This window comes from Argiope bruennichi, chromosome X2 (genome assembly GCF_947563725.1).
Source record: "Argiope bruennichi chromosome X2, qqArgBrue1.1, whole genome shotgun sequence".
Lineage (NCBI taxonomy): Eukaryota > Metazoa > Arthropoda > Arachnida > Araneae > Araneidae > Argiope > Argiope bruennichi.
Window position 1 is genome coordinate 41,241,552 of NC_079163.1, and position 25,716 is coordinate 41,267,267.

Consider the following 25,716-nt stretch of genomic DNA (forward strand, 5'->3'; position numbering starts at 1 on the left):
AAAGGAAAAATGTTTAAAAAAAATACTAGTATAAATATATAATAGAATATATAATAAAAATTATATATATATATATATATATATATATAATAAAAAAAGCAGTATGATGGAAATATCCATCATCATGCAAATTTACATGTTAAGCACAGTACAAAACCTTCAATGTCATTCTTTTCTAAATTTTTTCACTCAGTATCGTATTTATTAGCAAAAAAAATATCGGATTATTTATAAAAAATAACCACGAAAAGCTACGTTTTTTCCAACTACAACAAACAGTTGAATGACAAATTTAAACCTACTATAATAATGATTGTGACATTTGATTTTTTTTGACAGATACGTTCCTTATTACTCAATAGTCGTGAAAAATGTTGCCAGCAACAACCAATTTACAGTACAGTTTTGAGCACAATATTTTATTCAGTAATTGTTATGGTGGAAATTTCCATCGTCATGAAAAGAAGGGTTAAGGTGTTCACAGACATACAATCATAATTCTAAAAATGTGTTTTTTAGACTCAAGGAGTACTGAAATGGGCAAATTCATCAACAAACCAAGTTTTTTTTTTTTTTTTTTTTTTTTTTTTTTGCAATTACGATGCTTTCTTTTTGTAAACTTCATATACGAGAAATTAAATGGTATCTTATTCCGGTATAATAGTTTTTATCGACAAATATTTAAAGTAGTTTTTCTCTGAAAGATATCTCCCTAGAAAAAAAATATTAACTGCAATAAAATATATTGACTTATACAAGACAAATGCTTTACATGGAGATCGAAGTCCGTTGTTGACAGATGATCGATAAATACTGATCTTGTAATTTTTTTTCCAGGGTTATGTCCAGCAACTGGAAACCATGACTGTTTCGGAGTGGGAAAATCGAATGAAAAGCTTCAAAGAGCGCGGCCCATCTCGCCTCATCAAGTGGGACCCCTCCGGACCCAAAAATAAAGAAAAAACTGAAAACACGGACGCTATCGAGGAGGAAGATTTGGGAGAAAATCCCTACTTGCCTTCGCAAGAGGAAAGTGAACCGCAGCAGGAAAGTAATGCGAAGGTGAAGTCCTTTTATTGAATCATTTTTCTTTTCGAGTTCTTAGTTCATTTTATTCGGACATGAAATTTTCTATATTATGATTATTGATAAGTAAAATGTGATGAATTATTAAAATAACAATTATTCAAGAAAAAAGAAAGAGCAATATTTTTTTCTTTCTTATAAATGGATATTTAAGGTGTGCGACTACTTTTGGGATGAATGTTTTGAAAAATGTTGCAACTTACAATTAAAAAAAAAATCATAAAATAAAGTGAAAAAAAAACCACACTTGTGAAATAAAAAATATATCAATTAAACGACAACAGTGCTTTGAAAATTAGAAGAAATATAGTTTAATGAAAGAAATAGAAAAAAATACAGAAGTAAAGCAAAAACTTTCCAATTTAAGATATATGATTATGTTTGGGGGGATTTTTTTGAAAAACGCTCTAATATTTTTGAATTTTTTATTAAAAGGATAAAAAAACATCTACGATACCAAAATATATCAGTTAAATGACAATTTTTTAAAAACAATTTGATAAAAAGTGGGGGAGGGTGGTTTGGCTAAGAAAGAGGTATAAAGCAAGATTCTTTTAGTTTAGAGCTTTAAAAATACATTACCTAATTCCTAAACTAAAAAATATACTGTAATTCAATCCACTCTTTAAATTTTATGGCTAGACTAATAAATAACATGAAATTTTTCGCATTATGAAGTATTAAAGCAGCTATAAACTATTTCTAAATAAGATACTTGTTCTCTTGTTCAGTAACTGCAGAACATATTGTGAAATTATTATATCAAATTTGATCAAAACATATGTATTAGGCTTTAATTTATGATGGTTTTTTTTGTAAGAAAATTCTACTAAAGATTTAACTTTGCGGAAAATAGTATTAAAACTTATGTAAGTGGAAATATAAAAATCAGTGTAACTTCGCAAAAAATGGACTTAGAAACAAAATTCAAGTAGTTTTATAAAGAAAACTATTCAAAAATTAAAAATTAAATAAAAAACTCATACGCTTGCAAAAAATATCAACTTTTCAACGTAGTCACTTACTTTAATTGCTTATTAAATAATTTGTTATAGCTTAAAAGATATATTCAATTACTAGGACATAAGCTATATATCTCTTCCTGTACTACGTAAAATGTTATATTTAGTCTGTCTTTTAATACTTGGGTTCAACTGATAAAAAATAACATGAGAATTTTAAGTTTTTTTAGTATTATGAAGCATCAAAACCAAACTAAAATATTTTCAATAAGCATACAACTTATTCTGCAACTGAGAAACTGCAAAATATATTAAGAAATATCGATACAAATTTGATCAAATGCATTCGTGTTTAATTTATGAATTTTATTTCGTAAAAAGATTGTACCAAAATTTATGATTTGAGAGAATAGTGTTTAAAGATTCACAATAACTTTAAAACATGAGTTATGTAAGTATTAAAATGAATATATCTTCTCTAAGAAGAACAAAGAAACAAATTTCAATCGGTTTTATGAGGAATATTATTCAGAAATTAAGAATAGCATAGTTATCAATCTCAGGAAAGTAATGTTATAAAAAACGTTTTAATGCTATTTAATGAAATTCACTGAATTAAGATTAATAATAGACAAAAAAAGGAAGAAATTCTGAACTGTTAAAACCAGCTGTTTATCAGCAAAAGCCTGCAAGCCATGAACTGTTTCTTCCTCAGTAGACTCATAGTTAAAAGAAAAGATGTTTTGTTTAACAGATACATATTAATGAGGTTTAACAATATTAACTGATAAACAACGCCGATTTCAAATTGTTAACATGAATATTTATAATTGCACTATTCCTTTGTATTTTCTCTTTTTTTATTGATCTAATTCTAAATATAAAAGAAATTCTTTCATGTGTTCAGATTTTCCCTTTCGTGCTGAAAGTTTAACGAATGAATTATGATCTAATGCTTTATAAGACATTTAATATGAAGACTTATTATAAATCTCCCTCATTGGTGTGGGACGAAATATGGATAGGAAAGTACAAACTCGGATATCGTCCTCATCATCTGATCGTAGCTCAAACTTAGGAGGTCCTTCCCAAAAGCGCCCTAGTTTTGCTTCCAAAAGGGACGATGATAAAACTAAAATTAAACTGAATTATAAATATCATTACATTATTAACTATAAAACAGGATCTTCCTTGATGTTGCTGCTTTTTCCAGGCGATGTAATAAAAAAACATATGTGCAGCATCTGTTATGCATAAAAGGCTTCTTTTTGAAATAATTATTCATTGTAACAATAATTAAGATTATAAAAATGTTTAGGCAAAATTGTCCGATCAAATATTCTAAGTTTATACAGCAGAAATTATCATCGTCTGAAGAAATGTTTTTTAGATTGAGTTTCAGTATTCTGAATTTCATTGGAAGACAAGTATAACTGTCAGTTATTACACGCGTTTGATTTTTTTATTGAATAAGTGCACTTAAAATGTATAGGGCCAAATCCAGAAAAAAGTTTTATTTTGTAGTTTGATAGAAAATGGGCATCATTATTATGAAAATCATGAATATAATTATTTGATTGCTACCTAAATAAGTGCCATAAAGGTAAAGTAATTAGATTCTTTTCATTAAATAGTTTATTTAGCTTATTTCCTAATGAGTTATAGGAGCCCATCTTCTTAAAAGACACAACATCTAAATGAATCTAACAAATCAAGCCTTGGTTTAAATATAAATATTGGAAAAAGATTGCTTAAGAAAACAACAACTTCTTTTTTATCATTCGAGAACATGGTGCTGTTTTGATTTGGGGTTTTTGAAGCTTGAAAATACGTGGGCAGAAAATAAAGGGTATAGGTTGTGAAAAGTTATCGCCCGAAGAAGTACAAATATATATATATATATATATATATATATATATATATATATATATATATATATATATATATATATATATTCAATTTTTCTAGTTGGCAAAAAAATGTCTTGGTGATCGAAAAATTTTGAGATGAAAAAAACCCATAACTTTTTTTTAAAAAAATTAACAATTCTCAATACAGTAGTCAAGTGATCATTCCGTGATTTTCGCACAAAAAAAATCTGACTTTGAGAAAGAGTTTTGGAACTCGACCAATTTTCAAATGGCAAAAAAAAAAAAAAAAAAAAAAAAAAAAAAACCATCGTTTTTCTAAATATCGTTGCATGCATAATTTGATAGTCATGTGATTGTTTCAAACTGGTTTAAACTGGTTAATGATTTAAATTAATTATAACAAACCATGACTTAAAAGAATAATAATGTTCTCACATGATAATTTGAAATTTGCGATAGTAGATTTTAATTACATATTTTTTTCTGCTTTTTTCCATAATACTATTGAAATGTACCACTTTAATAATGCTACTAAAGTTCTCTTCATTTTATCAAAAGGGAATAACATAACTAAAGTAAAAAAAAAAAAACAACACTATATTATATCTGGAAAGGAGAAAAAAGTTCATGAGTGAATTTTCTCTGACTCAAGTTCAAAATTATGAGTGTCTTCATCAACTAATTATTGATCGCTTAGAGTTTATATATAGATATTGATGTCTCGTTTTCTAGGCTATTTTGAGACAATTCTTATAATTACGAACCGTGGTCATATGAATAAGGCGCAAAATGAATTTCCATCTCCCTCTCAAACCTTCTCTCTACCTGGAAGAGGATATTTAATCCTCGACAAATCTGATGTGCTCCTACACCGTATACATGGAGGATCTTTCCTAGAATCGGATATCATACTTCTGCTTCTCCGAGCAGGAAATCGGGAAATCTGATCTTCTTTTAGAGAAAGAGCAATAAAGAACTTAATAACAAAAAATCTTTTTATCAAAAGATAAAATTGCTCAGATTATATGGACATCATGTTAATTTCTGATAAGTTTCTCTTAGAAATTTGGAAACAGAATTTTCTCAGAATAATCTTCGCAGAGTTTTCTGTTCAAACATGAAAATAGATTTCTATTTGCTTTATAAAATTAGCAACTAAAGTTTCTCGAAAGAGCTTTCTAGAAAGTGTTATCTTTTCAGAATGAAGAGGAGGAGGAAGCAGAAGAGGAAGAAGAAGAAGGTGAAGAAGAAGAGGAAGAGGAAGAAGAGGAGGAGGAAGAAGAAGAGGAGGAGGAAGAAGAAGAGGAGGAAGAAGAATAGTTTCTAGAAAAGGCATTTTAAAGGTATTTTGTTTATTTTGGAAAATATAATTATATAAATAATTTGTGAATATGAAATTTCTAAAAAAAAACTCAAGGCATTTATTTATGAATGTAGTTAATCCTTTAAGAGGCCGATTTTGTCTAGTCATGGTATATTAAAATATTTCTAGGATTGAGAATGGTTTAAGAAAATTGATTCATTTAGCTTATTAGATAAATTTTATTTCATTAATTAATTAATTTGGTTAATTAATAATGAAGCATTTTGTATGAGATAAGGAACTAAAGCATCTAAATTTGTGTCTTATTGAAAAAATTGTCAGAACATATACCAATCAACATAATTGCATACAAATATTGAATAATTCGGTGGAAAGCATACTTTTCATGGCCCTATAACGGGTTAAATAAGTTTTAATACATATTTTGCTTATAAAATATATTTTATTTTATTTGTAAATGAATTAAAAAGTTTGATTGACTGATAGGGTTAAAGCCATCTATGTAGGTGACTTTTTTTTTTTAACATATCGCAGCTGTTGAAAAATATTAATAAAAAATCTATTCCTATGTTTTGCTTTTGAAATGTTATAATCCTTTAAAAAAGAAGAAATTTGGCAGCTATGTGAAATAATTTTCACAAAATGGAAAAGATTAGCAGCAATACTTATATTCTATCAGTATCAGTTTAGACACAAATGCTCAATCCAGAAACTAGTTTATTCTTAAATAAAATTTTAGTATGATAGACAAAAAATCAATTTCTTGAAAATTATGTGTATTGAATTATTTACGTTAAAATTATCTTAGAAATAAAGTATATGATAATAACAACAAACCATTTCCTTTACTAATATCATTTAAATCCTGCAAAAAATTTCGAGGAAATAGAAATGGATTTTTGGTTAAATCATGGTTTCTACAACTTAGTCTAGAACAAAATAAGGTTTGCTTTTAAATTAAGATACTAGGAAAAACTACTCTGGGAAAACTAAGTTTTTTTAAAATAAAAACTTTCTTTCAAGCAAAAGTATTTATAAAATATGGAAGTATTAATAAAAAATTTTATATATAATATTTATTTCTATATTATGACGAAATTATATATTTTCGTCGTAAAGAAATGTAAAAGAAAGAATGTAATCATAAAAGAATGTAGAATGTAAGGTATTTTGAATCTAGATAATCTATCCCATGTAACAAAATAACCATTCAAAAACAGAAATTTTATGAAATGCACGCCACAATATGGCATTTGTGTATTCAAAATGAGCTAGAATGGATGCCATATAAAACATGAACTTGTATTAGAAATTCTACGGTTTGCTAAACTAATTTATAGTGATGTTTGACTTTTTAACGAATTTAATTTATTAGTTATTTTTATCAGAAACTTTCCATGTTTATGTAAAATTTTAGGAAAGATATCAGGGGACATTTAATTGATATGTTTCTCTTTATAAAAATCTGCTGTGTTCTGTTGCATATAAATTTCAAAAGCAATTTTGAAATTCAATTCAATTTATAAATTTCAAAAGCAATTTGTCTCGGATTTATTAAGAATTCTTTCTTTCGAAACTTTATTAAATTCATAACTTAAGAGTTTGAAACGGGAAAAATTTAAATTTTTTTTCCATGTCTTTCCTTCCTTATATAAAAATTATTTCCGTGTTTTCGTCGCATTGATAATTAACTAATTCTTCTTTCAGATAAGATTAGTTAATTATCAATGTAAATTGAAAAGTTTAGTATTGAAACTGTTTTGGAGTTTTGATAGTTTTAAAAGTGAATAAAACATATTTAGTTTTAATACATTTGAAAATAAATTTATCCTTCGTTAACCCATTCACTGCCATTTACGAGATATCATGAAGGAAACTTCTGTAAAATTAAGCGTCTGTTAATTTCTCTGGCAGTGAATGAGTTAAAAATTTATGGTATGATTACTAATTGTAAATTATTTTCTTTCAGAAGCATTAGATGAATCTTCCATCCATGCATCCAAGACTGAATATTTTCAGCGATACCAGAAACAGAAAATATCTAATTTTGCTTCTCTACAAAATCTACATTCACTGAATTTGCTCATTTTGAATATCAACTAAATATGCTGAATCGGCAAGCTGTTGGAGTAATAGATTAAGAAAACTTTGTTGATTATGAATAAATTTGTTTAAAACAGAATTTTAATGTTTCATTTCATAAAAAAAAGTCTATCGGCATTGCATAACGCAGAAGTTTTAAAAACAATGCAAGGAATTTAATTGACAATTCCCTTACAAGAAAAGCCTCTTATATTCAATTTCATACTTATTCAAAGCAAAAATATTCTTGAAATAGGTTTGTGAGTAAACACGGCAAGAATTTCGTATAAGATACTAATTAACAGTTATTCTTGAATCAGTATGTCATACAAATGCAAGCTGAATGACATGATAAAAAAATGAGGTTTTAAAGTGAAAGAGTTTTAGTTTGTCCTTCAAAGGACATTTCCAAAACAACTTACTGTCGAATTTCTGTTCAAAATGCGATCAATTCCTTACTTTAGTCATGTCATACAAAAGTATATTGAATGACATTCTAAACAAGTTTTAAAGTAAAAGTTCTTTAGTACGTCATTCAATCCGACTTACTGTCAAAGTTTTGCTCAAAATACGGCCAATTCTTTTTATTTTTTTGTCGAAAAATATATTAATATAGTTCTATTTCCTAATAATACTTAACAACAATTTTATTATATTATAATAGTTAAAATGTCAGACTAAATTTATAACTTTTAGAATTCCAAATTTTTAATGATAATAAAATAAAATAAAAAAATAAGTACATATATTATTTTCTTTTATATATTATTAGGATTAAGAGAGAGAGAGAGATTTCTTACTTAAAAGATCAAATCAGCAAATGTCTGTGACTTACATTTGCAGGATCAAAATGATACGTTTAATTGCAAAAGTTTTGATGCTTTATTAAATAGAGATTAATATGTAGAAAACCATATATGTTTTCTATAAAGAATTTGAGAGGAAAACTTTCTATAAAACGACCAAAATTTATTCAAATTTCTACAAATAAAATAATTTTTTATAAAAAAATGTAGAGACCAGAGCAAAGTTTCAAAAGCATAAAGGTCTAAGAGAAATATTTTAATTGAATTGAAATGTTAAGCTCATTAATAATACATTTAAAAAAATACTGGGAATATTTTTTCTCTGATATTCATTGTTTAATTTCATTGTAATAGGGTTTTCTAAGTCTTATTTTTTCACAATTTTGCACTGATTTCTTTAAATTTGACAAAGAGCTACTTTTACTTCATGACCGATTTGCGGAAAGATAAACGGAGTTCTTGAACTCGAAGTTCTTCATTTTTACTTCACGACGCATTAATAAAAACATTTTCGTTAAAACAAAAACAAAACGTTTTATTTTTATGTTTTTTCTTTTTTTCAAGCTTTAATATATTATTAAAACTTCATGTAATAAATTTTTTAAAAATTCTCAATAAGATGGCATTTCTCATTTAGAATAAAAAATTTCATTAAATTTAATCTATTGAAGTAGTCACTTTCTGAAAACCAAAAATATTGTATTTTCATTGGGAATACCAAAATACAAAATTGTAAAGATCTACCAAAACAGGAAGTCAATGAAAAAGGATTGAAAATATGAAAAAAAAGGTATGAAAAAAAAAGCCATGCAAGTTATAAACAAAGTATATAATTTTTTTTTAATTTTAAGCATTACAATATTAGTCAATAATGCTAATTTACTAATCCCATTACCAAATCATGAATCAGGGATTCACAGTAAAGGCGATACATGACTGATTCTGTTGATCAAAGTGGTTTAGAATGCCTCATGAGTATCTAATGTTAAAGTCAATCTAGCTTTTATATACGAGAGTAAACTATCTTCTTCGAGGACATGCAAATGAAACTGCATCCTATTTATTTTTCTCTTAGCATGAAGCCAAGAAAAACTTCAACAACCAGGGAGATATTTACTTCTAAGGCACACTTCGGTCTATCAATTTTTGAATAATGTTTGTTAAAAGCACAACTTGACGATAGATCTCACAAATTATTACTCCGACTGATGTTTGACAACCATGCGATACCTCATTTCATAAACACTTGAACACTCTCACTTTTTTATGAAAAATAACCATATCAAAGACATAATAAGCATTTCTATGTGTTGTAAACCTATAATAAGAGCTTTCTCAAATTAACGTATGTTCATTTTAAAAATAGAATTTCACAACACAGAATTCTATAACTTACAACTGTATTCGGTTTAAAGTTATCAATCATTTCAAAAAAAAGTATCTTAGGTGAAATGATAAATCATATATCGAATTACGAATTACAATTACACCAACATCCATTACCCATATTATCAATTTCAGTTTGTTTTTCACGGGACATATTATCGGAATGCAGGGAAAGTAACGACGACATTTCCTTACTATCAGCTTTCACTATCCGCCAGTGCTCCTACAATAAAATTTCTTTTTCCGACTCTACTGAGGGGAATAGGTGTAGTTGTCCAGTTACTGCAACCACGATTTTTTTTTTTTTTTATTTTCTTCATGATGGCTGAAATCACTCTAAATGATTGGGAAAAGGCCTACCGGAGTTAAAAAAAATATTTCTGACTTTTATCGACGTTTTTTCCAGTTTCATCCTCTGATAAAATATTTAAATCTACTGATTTGATTTAGTTAGATGTCTTGAATTCTATTCAATTATTCTTTGCTTTCTGCAAAATTACACTAATATTACTGAAACTGTATTAACATATTTTTTTATTTAAAACTGAAACAGCTTTAACAAAATAAATTTTCAAAAGTACTGTTTTATTAATGAACAAAAAAAAAGTAGACTTATTTCTTATTATTAATTATTTTCTACCTTTTTGTTTTCAATTTATAATCTCTTTATATAAACGTTAAAGAATATTGAAAACCTCGGAAATTTTCTGCAAGATTATGTGCAGTCAAAATTAATTTAAATGAATATATTAAATTATGTATAAGTTCTGGGGATTTTAAAACAGTGTATTGTCATCAATAATCCAGAAGTGTACACAATTTTGATTCTCCTTCACATTAGCAGGCGAGTGAAAAATTTCTTAAAATATTCCATCATCAAAAGAGCTTAAAATATTCCATCACCAAAAGAGCTTAAAATATTCCATCATCATTTATATATAGGCTATATATAATACATATAAAGTTCAATAAGGATGTATTAAAAATCAATGCATTTTTGCTCATTTTAAAGGTTACAAATTTTAAATCAACAAATTACACAATAGGAGATCGAAAGTGAATTATTCAAGAGATTGTTTACTAAGATATAATCAGAAAATGTGCCCCATTTAAAGATGTTAACATTTCATTTTGGAAAAAATTAAAGAAACTTTTCTTTAAGATAGAATAAATAAATGTACCTCAATTAAAGATACTAAAAATTTATATTTGAAAGAAATAAAGAGATTGTAGATTAAAATAAAATTAACAAACGTATTTCAATTAAAGAAATGAATATTTTATTTTTGGAAAAGAGATTGGTAATTAAAACAGAATTAACAAATGCGCTTTAGTTAAAGATATCAATATTTATTTTTGAAAAGAAAATTAATTTATTTTTTCTGCTATAATTTCGACATAAATTTTATTAAATTTCGTTTTTACTTAAATATAAGTCCGTTACAGAAAATCTCGATAAAATTATATAAAAGCAAAAATTTTTAATATTCTTATAAAAGCGAAGGATTGCTTTTTTTAAAACTTAATTAATTTGTAATATAAGTTTAAATTTAATTTAGTTAATTTAATTTACTTTAAATTCTTCATAAAGTTAATTTATTGGAGTAATAAAATAATTTTGAAAGAACTTCTGTATTGTCTCAGAAAAAAAAAATCCTTTTTTTTTATATTCGGAAATCTTGATTCTATAACAGCATTAGAAATAAATGACTGCCTTATATCGATATACGCTGGGTAAACCGGCATATATAATAAGCCATGAAGATTTATAGACAAAAAAAGGAGGATCTAAATACATATGGCAAAAATATAATTTATATGTACATGCTGAATTAAATAATTTTTGGCGAAGCTGTTATATTGCCATATTTGGATTTTTTTTTAATGCTGGTTTTAGTTCTGCACACTTTAAATTTTTTTTTCTACTTTTTAACTTATTGAATATTTATAAGATGTCTCGAAGGCTTTATTTTTGATTGGAGACTGACATTTTTGTTACTGAAAATAATAATATTAATACAGTAGTTAATACACTACAACATCAAATGTATCCTAACATCCCTTGTTGAATATTCGAGGATCATCTCTGAAGTACACATTAATATAATATTTGATAACCATTTCCTTCAATCCCAATCTGCACACGTGAGGGAAGACTTACAACAATTCTACTCAACTATTTTACCAATCATTAAAAGTCTTCGTTTTCTTATGTACAGCCGACTACCCCTCACCACTGAACGAAGCAGTATCGATAGAATTTGTTGTGGCCGATTGCTGTCTGTTTCATGTCCCGTCCATGACATCGGCCGATTCACCGAACTGACATCCTCTTCGAGGCGGTTGGCTCCCAGCCACAAATTGGTCAATCTCTGGCCTTCCTCATCGGCTTCCCGTCAATGTGTTAAATGAGGAGCAGACCCCCACTTAAAGAAAGTTTCCTCAAAATTCTCGCCCCCCCCCCAAAAAAAAAACAACAACACTGCAAACGTTTTAAAACTTTCAAATAGTTGGTTAAAAAAACTGTCAGTTTTTAGCATCATGTCATTTAGTGTTTTCAGATTTTCTGGCGACATCAGTACTATACTTAAATTATTATTTTGAACTTCAAGATTCTTTCTTAATTCCGAGGCTTCTACGCATTCCTTTAAATAATGATAAACAGTTTCGATGTTTGAAATCGTAAGGAAATTGCATTATTCTCAAAGAAGTATCTTGGAGGGGCATTATTGGGACTATTTCTATAGGGAGTACAGTTAGTTACAGCCTGTACGTTTAACTTGTGTATTAATTTGTTTCAGCCTTCAATTCTTTTGAGGACTGAATTAGAGTAGCTTAAATTAGCACAATGGTGTGAGGCCATATCGGACTGGCTAGATTACCCGCTTGCAGAGGAACATTTTTATAAATGCCTCACACTGCCATAAACATTGCTTGCAAACAAAATTTTAAAAAAATGGCCATTATATTCTTCAGATCCTAATTGGTGCTAATTTTTTCTGTTGCGATTTTTAAAGGTTGAAAATTGTCAAAAACTCCCACGACACTGGTAGACCTTTCGCAGATCATCAAACATGAATGACGTTTTGCATCACTTTGTGGTTAATTTCATACCACGGTTGCGCCCTGTAAATAGTGGATATTTTTAAGATATTGCCAACCGATTGTCAATGGTTTTCCAATATTTGATAAATGTTGAAGAGTCAGATATTGATAATATCTTAAACTATTGCAAGGACCGTATTACTGAACTCCTCTATTAATATCTAACAAGAATAACTAAAAAAGTAGTTAAACTCATAATTTTCCTTTTATAAATCTTCAGTCATGTCCTTTATACGAACGGTCTGAATGGTATATTCTATCAGAAAAGTCAATTCTGAGCATATCAGAGTCACCAAGAGTGGAAACCAGCTCCCCTATACTGGCATACATACCCCCTCCACACACCAAAAACTTTTCCAATAATCTCTAATCCCTTTTTACCGTAGACTAACGGACCTCCCCCTCTCGATCTCTCACCATGGGGATTTTGCTCCTCTTTCATTTCCCCTCTTTTGGCGAGCCTCGTTCGTGATACTCCAAATATATAAAGGTGACTAAAGTTCTATTCTGAAATTTTAAATCATAATTACTATTCTTTAGAATTCAATGAGTTAAAATTTGAAATGTAAAGGAATAAAGTTGCTGGATTGCTATAGCATTAAAGTTTTAAAAAATCAAGGTTTCAAAATTCATGAAATTAAAGCAAAACAATGAAAAATATCAAAATGAATATAAAATTCAAAGCAACTGTGTAGTAATATCAGACTTGACTTGCAGCTACGTTCAGTTATTTAATTTTTTAAGGTGAACAATTATTTCAGTTATAATATTGCAAATGTCTATTACAATAGCAATTAACAATAATAAAAATTGCCAATCTACTGACAATTTTAGGAACTATAGATTACTATTGTTATCGCGCTCTATGCTAAGACCTCTTCTATATTCTATAACATTTTAGAATTATATTCCGTAAAATCACTTGTTTAGTTATATTAAAGTCCCATTTTAAAGAAACGCTAGGGCTATTTTGGGATGGACCTCGTAATTTTGAACCGCGGTCGGATGACGAGGACGACACCTAAGCTTCCACACTACATCAGAGGGTTAACGTGCACCAGATGCGCTTGCACGTCGGTTCTTCTGTAGAATCGGGTGTCGAACCTGAAACGCCTCCGGTTCTGAAGCCGAGACCTTACCACCAGGCCACCGCGGTTCTCAAAATCGCTCGCAATATATTCAGAAAATGAACACCTGATAATATTGATTCCTACAATGAATTCATTGAAAGTTGATGATACTGAGTCCCCCCAGACAAATAGACCATCTAAATAACGAAGTTTTCCCCTGAATTTTTAACTTATTTTATTGTTGTTCCATTAGGCTGAAATATGTTTCTGTTTTTCGGAGATATTGCTCACTGTTTTATTTGAAATGCAAAATCTTGCTCTTCGTTTCTGCAATCAATTGAATTATTAGAAAATTTATAAAATTGACTAAAGATCTGACACACTAAACTCATTCATTCCCTGCAAAAGATTAAAAAGACACTATCAAAGATAATCTACTACAACAGGGAATATTTTGAAATTCGTATTTTAAGAGAAAAAAATTAGAAATATTATTAGCTAATGAAAAGATGATTTATTTTAAAAGAATTTTTTGCAATCCTCATTTGTAAAGATACTATCAATAATAGACAGCTATTGCTCTCGGTAGATGTCTAAAGCAGAGATCCAAAAAATCAATAGATAAATCAAAATATTTCCTTGATTCTCTGGGGAAACTAAAAATACCTCAAAGCCCTCTAGAAAGAAGAAATTATAGAAATAAAACGTTGTTTGAGATCTTATCAGTACAGATCTATACGTAGAGTATCGAAAAATCGAAATTTGGCTGATAAATCACGACTTATATTTTGACAGGAACTGGTAAGATTTCGTCAATTTACGATAAGAAAAGCAAGAAATAGTTGCGAAACGAGTGATTTATGAATTTGCTGAAAACAAGTCATGTGAAACATAAGAAAGAGGAAATGGTACCATCTGGAAGGAAAAGCACTGATATTAGATTTGATAAAGGTACCAATGTTGGATAGATGAGAAGGAATGTCGCTTGGTGAACATTCACTTTGAAGATATTTTACAAAAATAATTACAATTGAAGAAAAACAATTACAGTTTTCAAAAACAACTGCAATTCAATTTCAATTTCTCCATCCCTCAAATTCAAATTCAATTTCATGAGAAATCCAATTCCTTATTCTCAAGTAAAAAACGACTGAATAAATAATTTTGATAAAACTTGAAATAACAGAAGGCAGAAACAAAGTTGATTAAAATATGTGGGTGCCATAGCATATATAATGTCAGTCTTTTTAAAACCTCCTTAAAAATTCAATTATCATGTTATTGCAGATTTTGTGTCCTTATATGCCTGTGTGGGTTGTTTTTAAATATTCATCACAAACTGAAAGTAATGCCTTTTCATTTTAAATTTGCCGCTGTAAAGAAATTCATATCTAATCTACTGTTTTCATAATTTTTGGTTTAGCGAGTTATTTCATAGAGGAACAATTTACCTCCGTTAAATATAAAATAACCTACATGAATCATATTTATTGTTAGCATTAGTTACTTTATTGTGATTACTTCGTGAGTTTTAATTAAAAGTTCTGCATGCCGTAGGCTGTAAAGGCCATAAAATGTGTCCTGGAAAATGGAAACCTGAGAATCACATTAACTCAAGGAATTCCTTTTATATATTGTTTAAAATACAAAAATTGAATATTATTTAATTTTGGAATATCTTACATATTGAGTAATTCCGTTAACAAAGGCTAAAAGTGTTTTGAGCGTTATTGAAAAAAGAATTTTCAAAACCTTGACATAATGGCTTGGTTTTTCCGATACAGGCGTAATTCCATCACATATTCTGTGTCATGGTGACTTTTTTCTTGAAAATTATACACAATAAACAAATATAATTGTTAGTAATGAATACCAATTAAACTGAAATTATTTTCTTGCACAACTGTTTATCCGAAGATAACAAGAAGCATAATATTTTTTAGGTTTCTAAAAGATGACAAACCTATTTCAGGGATACATTGCATTTTTATAGTGCTCATTAAAACCATTTTGCCTGACAAAAGTCGCATTTATAATTTTAAGCAAACTCAAACTATCTACATATTCACATAAGTCCTTTTGGTGCAAAAAAATCACCGGCACCCCATTCAACAGCGCCTTCTCTCTACAAATTTTACAAATCTCCTTGCTTCGTTAAAACATCAAGTACATGGCAATCTGTATTCTCATAACCAAGTCCTTTTTATCTATATCTCAGTTAAAAGAAGATATTTCGAGTGCTAATCGGCAACTATAGGTCTCTTTTTTTTCAGATCTGTCTCTCGGAGTGATCCTAGAAATATTAAACCAAAAGATCATACTTTTTAATTACTTCGAATCCAACATTTGCTTTATAGCTACTTTAAGTTCATAATTTGTCCATTTTGTCCTTTCTGTAGTTCTTTTTCTTATACGAGGGATCTGTAAAGATAATTAAAAGATATTTTAAGAGAATATATTCAGTTGTGCTTTACGAAGGCCGTAAAGTTACTCGCCCTCCCGGTAGGTATTTAGGACGTTTCTAATTCACAGCAAACAAAGACGTTTTTTCATAAAAATTATGTTATAGAAATATAAAGGAATATTAATAGAATGAGTGCACGTACTAACTACAGTTGTAAATTAACACAGAAATGCGCTTATCTCCATTCATGCAGAAGTTGAAAATTACAAGAAAATAGTAAAAAATAACATTTCCCGCAATAACGGTCACGCTTCTCTTGTCAGAGCTTTGACGACTCTGAAACAATTTTGCAAGTTGCTCGCTGATAAAGAATATATTTCGGGACTTCCCCACCGGCTATAGTTAGTTGCGCACATTACCACATTATCCCATATGGCACTATTTTCCTGGTCTCCTCAAAAAGCAGTGTATCAACAAATAATGCATTTATTTTAAAAATAATGTTCTATGTTATTCCAAGTACCATTTTTGTAATTTTTATTGCAACAATTTCTGTTGTATGGTTGTAAAAATAATATTTTCTAAGTTGTATAATTAAGTAAGTTCATTTTACACTTTATCTTTTTATAGTTAGTTATTTTATAGAATAAATAATTATTTCAATGAATCTCTAGCTAAAATGTTGAATTAATAATTACGCATTTTAAATGACTTGATCAATTACTTCATGAAACAACTTGGTATTTTATGAAATAACTGGATTATAGATTTTAATTCTAATTATTACAATGATACAATGAAGCTATGTGATAGATGGTACCGAAAAAAGCTGGAATAGAAAGGAATATTTATTAATTCTAGCCAAGAAATTTGACTAATAGTTTTAGCTGTCAGAAAGAAGTAAATGCAATAAATAACACTGTTTTGAAACATAAAATTTAATCATAAATCTAGCAGAAAATCTAAACATAAATCGATCTTTCGCATAAAATCTAACAAGCGTGTCTGAAAACGCAACAGCCTTTTCTCTTCTCACCAAACGTTTCTTCATAGTAAGCTAATATTTATTTTATTCATTGTCTTGTAGATACAATAGAATAGAATAAAATGCTTCTTCATCCGAGTCGATTGTCTACAAAATCTGCATTTTTTTTTTTTTTTTTTGAAAGTGGGGTTCTCATATTCCGTTTCTGTGATTATATTATTGGATAATTTTTTTGTTATTTCTGAATTTTGCATTTGCACCATATTCATAAACGGGAAATATTAAAAGCTAGAGAGGAAAAGCAGATGCTACTTTGCTTCGAGACCGTGGATGTCGAGGTATGACTTTATTTATTGACTTCAACCAATTAAGAGAAAATTGTACGTGGCTAGAATCGTATTAATATATCTATAACCTTAGCTAATGAATAAATGACACTTTTGGTTAAGTCTTCGGTTCATCAACACAAATTAAAATTACTTAAAATGATTTAAGAGACAATTTAATTCCTGCCCAGTTCAATCTGATTCTTTAGATATATTTTGCCCATTGTCTAGTATATAGAAAAAATAGAATCATTTCTCATCAGAGTCGACTGTCTACAAAATCTGCAGCTTTTTTTAAAGTAGGTTCTCATGTTCGGTTTCCATGGTTGTATTATTGGAAAAATGTGTTTCTTTATATCTGAATTTTGCATTTGTACCATATTTAAAAACAGGAATAATTAAAAGCGAGAGAAGAAAATCAGATGCCACTTTGCTTCGAGACCCTGGATGGCGAGGTATGACTTTACTCGTTGACACCAACCAATTAATAGAAAATTGTGCGCGGTTAGAATTGTATTAATATATCCATAACCAATCAATTACGAGAAAATTGTACAAGGTTAGACTCGTATTAATATATCCCTAACCAAACAATTAAAAGAAAATTGTACAGGGTTAGAATCGTATTAATATATCCACAACCTAAATTAATATGTGGATGATACCTCTGGATAAGTATTCAGTTCATCAAGGTAAATTAAAATGAGTTAAAATGATTATAGAGACTATTTAATTCCTGTCCAGCGCGGTATGAATCTCTAAAGATACTTTGTTTGGACACAATGTGACTATCTCACCAGTTCAATTGCCAGGAGAATGATGTGATTTGGGAGAGGGAGAATCAGAAGGAGGGATGTCATGTCCCCCGAACACCACCCATTTAGGGGTGGGGAGGATAGTGCACTCAATCATGCGACTGAAAACAGTAAAGCACCAATTGAGCAGATGGCCCTAAACAGCTTGGAGTATCATCAAGACGCATGATATATGATTATACAGGAAAATTGTAATAGTATGTTTCGTAAATTATTTTTATAGCGTATTTACTTGAATTGGCTTGATTTATGTTTCATGAATTAGTATATACTTAAATTGGTCGCAAATTCCATCAATAAAAATGAAGTAAAAATGTTGTTTTAATTATACACAGAAGGTATTTTTATGAATGAATAACTTTAGTATTAAAATGAATGAAAATGTTTTTTGCAAATATGAAACCTTTCTTATTAATGTTTATCAAAGAAAACTTACCCATTTCCCCTTATTTTTGATAGCTAATTAATTTCGTTCACTCTTAAATTAATTTCTTTCCATCGCACTTAAAATTGCTGAAGAAGCGATATTTTTGTGATATTCTTTATAAAATCAATACTAATTTGCTTTTCGAAATAAGAATCTTAATTAATGAGTTTCTTTCCTTAAGATTTCTCTCCGAATGAATCGTATCAACATTCCTAATTGAATAGTATCATATTACATCTGATTCTAGTAATTGAGAATAAGTCATAAAACGAAAAAGTATGCGTGTGTTAAAATGAAAGAATTAAACGAAGTAAAAATCTATGAATTGGGATGTATGAAATCTGATGACTGGAATTAATTATTTTATTAACGTAAATTTTGTTTACTCGAGTGATACGATGAAGAGACCCATTTATTACAATTTTATAAATAGAATGAATTGACTGCATTTCATCGAATCATATTTTTACTACCTTTTATTGAAGACTCCGATAAAGGCTTCTATAAATTTATTTTAAAATGAAATAATGATTCGTCTGGAAAGAAAGTGGATTCATTTAAAACATTAATTTACTTGTTGATTCCTGAAAACTATTAATTTATTTGTTTATTATTCTAAAGTTTATTAGTTTATTATAATATAGGTTTAAATTTAATGTCTAAAGTAATATTTTGAAGTTTGAAAGAAATATTAGTATTTCTGAATAAAATTAGTCTCCTAAAAATATTTCTGAAAAATTCTTAGTGTCTGCAAGGAAAACTAAAAATTTTTTCATTTGTTGATTTTCTGTTCATTGTTCGATGACATCAGCAGAATATTTGAAAATATTAGAGAACAAAAGAATGTTGGGGTTTTTTTAGAAGAAAATAAATTGACAGTACATTTAGAGAGCCTGGACTATATATTGCATATACCACTATTTACCTGGCTGTAGGAAAGACACATTTCAAAGCTACAAAGAATACAGAGTGAAGCCGATATTTAAAAGAGCAAAAAATATGCTACACCGTGATTTTAAATTGAAGATAACAATCTTCAGAATTTCTCAAAAAGGTAATGATTTAAATGTGTTATTATTATTATTATTATTATTTTGCAATTTTATTAATTAAAGTATAGAAGCGACTCATGTAACTTTTAAATATCTTTCATTTACAATGTTTCTAGATCTTTTGGACATGTAACTTACTGTAATATCAATCACTGAATGACAAGCATCAATTAGTCTAGTAAGCAAGGAAGAATATCTAGGACTTATAAAAACAATTAAAATCATGAAATTGATGGTCTTTTTTTCGGTCGGAAATTACGCGGAAAACTAAAAGAATATGAATATTTGCATTTGAATTTTGGACAAAAATCGGTGTAATAAGGACTTTCTTCTTTCCTTCTGACTTTTTGTACAATTTTGAGAATATATTTTTATCATTTGAATTTTTATTGACGATTAACAGAGATTCTGAACAAAACTTGTTGAGTGCTTATAAATAATAATGCGCTGAACTACTAACCACAACTCTTTTAATAAATGTAGTTTTTCGCAATAATTTAATCACGGAATTTCTGAGATTTATTTCGTTGTCTTTTTGATTGACAAAAGAATAGATAGAGATATTTTTCATTCCAAACTTCGAGGTTTCAATAACAATTTAAATTTTTTTATTAATTTTTAATAAAAAACAGCAAATTGATCGTGGGCACATATTTTTTAATATTCTTTTGCAAATTCCAGATAAATTTTTAGAAAAGACAGCCGACAATGTCAGTTCAAGGCTAAACTAATAAGAAATGAATACAACCAAAAGCATTTAAAAATAAGATTAACATTTAATCCTACTAAAAAATTACTTCGCCATAATGATCACAGCAAAAAATGATTCCCTTTTAAAATTTGAAAAATGAACGAAGCAATTATTCTTTCAAAATAAAAGCTGTCAAACCAATTTTTCCCCAAACTAAATATCACTTTTTATTTATCAGTAAAAATTTGATGGTAAAGAGGCATCAAATTAAAATAATGTCAATAAGACCTTCTAAACGCATATATATGTGTTGTTTCATTTCGCCAAAACTTCGTTGAACTGAAAAAACACAAACTATTCTTACGCAATTTCTTTGTTCCAAATGCAGCTGTACGCTAATTTCGCAGAGCAAAGCAACATACTATTTAAATTGAAAATTTCACCTGCTGCTAAGCAGATACAGATGTTAAATTTTTGTAACAATAATTCACAGCTTATTTCAGTTAGATTTACTGTAAAAATCACTGTGTTACATGAATATTGTAGCATGTTGGCACAGCATGCGTGTAGATTATATTATTCATATATATTTCGAGATCTTTTGATTGACGTAATGATTAAATTAAATAAAACTAAATAAACCTATATTTATATTCTTTGCAAGATCTTTCTGTTTGTGTTTCGAGAATCGATAGAGTGACAACTGTAATATTACACAGATTAGTGAACTTTATTTTGAACTGCTGAAGAAACAGTCATTCAATATAAGGGAATTTTTTTAATGCGTTATTAAGTAAGTGGCATCTATGTGATTTACTTGAAAAAACATACAACTAAATGCTGAAATTTTATATAAAACAAGTTTTATTTTGTGTTCAGTATCGCTTACATTTCTGCCTAAATGTTTGAAAAAAAAAACAGATTTCAAAACAATAAGTAAAAGCCACTTACCCTGCTTATTCATACGAAAAATCTATGATTAAGTATATGTTCTATGCAGGTAACAAACTTGCAACTGCTAGACAAATTGTTAACTATGTAATCTAAACGTAAGGCGTTCACGTTGACTAGATTTCACGTTGACTAGATTTTAAGAGAATGTGCTTTAAAATATACTCATTTATTTATTTCATGTACTTTAAGGATAATAGGAGATATTTTTTTTTATCTATTTTATTTTATTAATCAATTTTTATTAACGGCTAAAACCAATTACTTTATGAATAATAAGAATTTTTCCATTTGTCTCGTCAAATTTGATTTTTTTGAATAATTTTTATCCTTCACTTTATCCTTTCACTGATGTTTTTTGGTATTAAAATACTTTAATATCTAATATTTTAAATGCAATAACAATTTTTTAAAATTTTTAATGGAAAAACAACTTTTGTATAAAATGACACACAAAACATTTTTGTTATCTGAAGTTTTTTTAATTAAAATGAGAATATCAGGTTAACAGATGATTTTTAAAAATCTGAGATAATGAATTTTCTCCGCAAGTTTATTAATTTTTATAATATAAGTGATCCAATATTTTTTCACTTTTCAAATATATTCAATAATAATAATTCTTTTTTATTACTTCGTAGAATTCGTAGAAAAAGCAGCCAAAGATAGCAAAAGATTTTAACCGCAGTAATTTTTTAATCTAGTTAAGGAAACTTTAAAATTCTTTTAAAACCAATGAAAAACCCTGCCAAAGAAGATTTTAATAAAAATAATAAAACAGAAATATTAAAAAATAAAAATTGAGCAATTTAAAATTTCCCCGTTGTCTAGCAACGCAATATCTATTAATTTCCTTAATTGAAAATTGTCTGCATCTATTTAATTATTTATTAAATATTGAAAAATTAAAAAAGAAATTGAAAGAAATAGTGCGTGGTAATAAAATTTGTATGAGTGAAAGTATAGTACTTACGGAACAATTTTTTCTTAAGGAAAAATAATAAAATATTGGTTAATTTCTAATTAATTCAATATCAAATTAACTTTTGCAATTTCATGATATGTATACTCAATCTTAAATTAAAAACTTGCAAAGATTGGTTCAATTTGTTTCAGTTCTTTATCAGGAGAAAATACACATATTTTCACAGCCACAATAATTTTTATTTATATTTTTCTCTTTTCAAAAATTACTGTAATATTGGAAAATTTCTGTAAAGAAAAAAATAATTAAGATTAAAGTTCTTCGCGTAGGATCCAATAAAAATAGTCTCTTAAATTTAATATGTAACATAAGTTTTTCTATATTACAAAATTTTGTTTCTAAACTTTATTGGGTGATAAAATGTGCGTAAAATTGCAGAAAGGAAAGATTAAAATGCAATTTATATTTGCATATTAGGTCTTCATTTACTGAGATGCTGGCTTTCATAGCAATGAAAAGAAAATAGCTAATTTTACAATGCCTATAACATATTAATTCAATGAGTGCTCTCTTTTTATTTAGTTTTTAACTAAGAATCTTACAATATTAGCCAACTATTTTGACTGTAAAATTGATTGAAATTGTTTTTTTTTCTTTCAATTCATTTCCATATTTTTCAAAAAAAAATATTTTACATTTATAAGAATTACTTATATTGTTACTATATGTGAAACTTCTCTTAAATAACGAAGATTGATAAATCTCCAAAAACATTCTTTAATCGTGATTTGTTTAGATCCTTTTTTATTCTTACTCTTTTTTCTTTATTAGTTTTATAAGGAAAATTAAATTTAGATCAAAATATTTTTTTTAAACTTAATGTTTCTTGTTGCAAATCAATTTGAAACCTGAATAATTTATTTTTATAGATCATCCCTTGTTGCAAAATGTTTTTGAAATAAAAGACTTTAAAAATTTAGAAGATAGGCGATGCATTACTAAATTTAAAATATGTGAAACTATAATAAAAATATTTAATTAGAGGAATTTAGGCATTTGCAAAGAAGGACTTGGAAGTAATTTTAAATATGATGCATCATTTTCTACTTCATTATACATACATCATCAAATGTATTATAAACTTACAAACCAGAAGGATGAAATAAAAAAAAAAGATTTTAATAAAAGTATTTGAAAACTATTGCTTTTGTTTAATTTCTAATTTACACATTTTTTATTCCGTTGTAAAGGAAATGCAGGATCCTTTATTAATTTGGAATTTCTCTGCTCCTCTTCCGCATGAACCGTTTCCTACCACAAAGCGAAATCTCCATTGAAACTTTTCATCCTGCATCTGTGGTACCTCCCCCTCCCTACTTCTGAGTCATACCTGCGTAGGGATCAGCCCAACATGCGGAAAAACTCCCTACCCACAGTTGTATTCCTGATCTAACAGAGAGAAAATAAGAAAAAAAAATCCTAATAATAACGAGACAAATAAAATGCAAAATGCGGCTCGACCCACTTGGATGAATCGTGACAATCCAATCCAATCTTTCTACTCTCCCGTCCTCCCCTCGGCATTGCAGTCGACTGTTCCCAGCCGCCGACGAAAGCCCAGCCCTCTGTGGTGTTGCCATTCGGTTCTCTGTGCTGTGTGGGTGCCATGGGGGATTCGTAGCCGAGTGAGTGGTGGAACGAATTGATTTCCCGCATCTCCATGCTTTAGAGGGGACCGTAGTTGCCATCGACCAGTACATGATTCCGGCAACATGGCACTCCTGATCTTCGGGAAACTCACCGCGTGCCACTTGCTTCTGGTGCTTCTGCTTCACCGACCACCTGTGCTGATCGCTAAGAATTTCGAAGCCGCCTTCCAAGGTAAGACACCCTCCTCACGTGCGATCATCAATCAGGGTGAGGGTAAAATTCAGAAGGGAAATCGATCAGAAAAAAATTTATACACCAAAGATACAATGTTTCTGAAAATTTTACAATACTCTCTAAAAATTGGCATGCATTTATATATTATAAAATAATTTAGAGTTAAATTTGAAGTTTATTAAATTACTCATATCATTCTCAGGTCACTGAACAATTGAAATGATATTGCAGGGAAAATCAATGGGAAGAAAAACTTTGGTCTTCAAAAGTTTAATGATAAAAAAAAAATATATATATATATATATATTGAAATTAAGACATCCATCAAGGGGCTTAAAATTTTTTTTTCACTTTTCAGTTCGAATTGAATGTGAAATTTATGATACAATATTTATTACTCTCAGCTTACATGACAATAGAACCATAATCACAAGAATAATCGATTAAGAATGAAACATACTTAAGGAAATTCAAGTTTCCTTAAACTTTTGAATTATCCATACAGATCTGAACATTTCAATGTACTATGAAAAATTTTGAAAAAAAAAATGATTGAATTTGAAATTTATTGAGCACTTAATATTATTTTCAGCACACTGAATAATAATAATCTTTGTTTCACTCATTTTTCTGGAATTAAATAATTATTCCCCAGTTTGTGTATCACCTCACTTTCCAAATCTACAGATTTAATTCAAGCTAATTTTGTTTTGTTTTCATTAATAAATATTTTAATTTATTGCAATAGCCTTCTAAAACAATTGTATAATATCTTTGTTGAATGATACATATTGTTCATACTTCTGATTTCAATTCATGAAAAGTTTTCACAAGTGTGAGAAACACAGTTAGTGGCATAAGAGTAACAATAGATATGAAGTCAATACTTTTAATTGAAATATTTTTTTTCCATAATTCCATTACTCTCAATTTGAGGAATCAGAATTCCTTTTAAATTTGCAATGAAATATCGTCTGATACTAAGAAACTATAGCGCTTGTTTAAGAAATGAGATGTAAACAGTGTCAACCAAGTGTATTATAAAATTCATACAGTTTTTTATAGCATGGAATATATATATATATATATATATATATATATATATATATATATATATATATATATATATATATATATATATATATATATATATATATATATATATATATATATATATATATATATATATATATATATATATATATATATATATCATTATTATTATTGTTATGATTATGGAAGCGGATATACTTCCTCTTTTTCGATATCATAACAGAAATAAAATGTTTTCGCATTCCCATTATTTTGTACTTTGTTTTATTTCTTCGATGTCACTGTTGCTAATCTTTTATTGATGTATCAAGATTTCTTAAAAGCCCAATAACGAATTCATTATTTTAAATATCTACCACTGTTTTGTTTACTTAATTATAATTAAAATAATACTGTGCAGAAAATGTTTTCCGATAAAATTAAATTTAATGAAGTCCAAAACGACTTTATTTTTTTTGTTAGACTTTTTGAAAAAATAGAAAGATTAAACATTGCTTATTATATTTAATCT

The 25,716-nt window shown here is 28.0% G+C and overlaps 4 protein-coding genes across 4 annotated transcripts in view; 2 read left to right on the forward strand and 2 right to left on the reverse strand.

Annotated features, from left to right (window-relative positions):
• LOC129961011 (troponin T, skeletal muscle-like) overlaps positions 1–7,425 on the forward strand; it is a 37,380-nt gene extending 29,955 nt beyond the window's left edge. The window contains exons 9-11 of the mRNA XM_056074802.1: positions 838–1,062; positions 5,120–5,262; positions 7,213–7,425. Coding sequence (XP_055930777.1) covers positions 838–1,062; positions 5,120–5,239 — 345 coding nt within the window. The 3' untranslated portion in view covers positions 5,240–5,262; positions 7,213–7,425. The remainder of the gene's footprint in view (positions 1–837; positions 1,063–5,119; positions 5,263–7,212) is intronic.
• LOC129961013 (circumsporozoite protein-like) overlaps positions 1–25,716 on the reverse strand; it is a 290,038-nt gene that overhangs the window by 218,629 nt on the left and 45,693 nt on the right. The window lies entirely within an intron of this gene.
• LOC129959709 (uncharacterized protein DDB_G0271670-like) lies at positions 5,116–23,990 on the reverse strand. Its single transcript, XM_056072599.1, has 3 exons — positions 23,794–23,990; positions 23,646–23,717; positions 5,116–5,242 (listed from the first exon to the last, which is right to left on the reverse strand). The coding sequence occupies exons 1-3, from the start codon at positions 23,988–23,990 to the stop codon at positions 5,116–5,118; spliced, it is 396 nt and encodes a 131-aa protein (XP_055928574.1).
• LOC129961010 (pikachurin-like) overlaps positions 23,873–25,716 on the forward strand; it is a 214,304-nt gene continuing 212,460 nt past the window's right edge. The window contains exon 1 of the mRNA XM_056074801.1: positions 23,873–24,149. Within this exon, the coding sequence (XP_055930776.1) occupies positions 24,041–24,149 (109 nt within the window). The 5' untranslated portion in view covers positions 23,873–24,040. The remainder of the gene's footprint in view (positions 24,150–25,716) is intronic.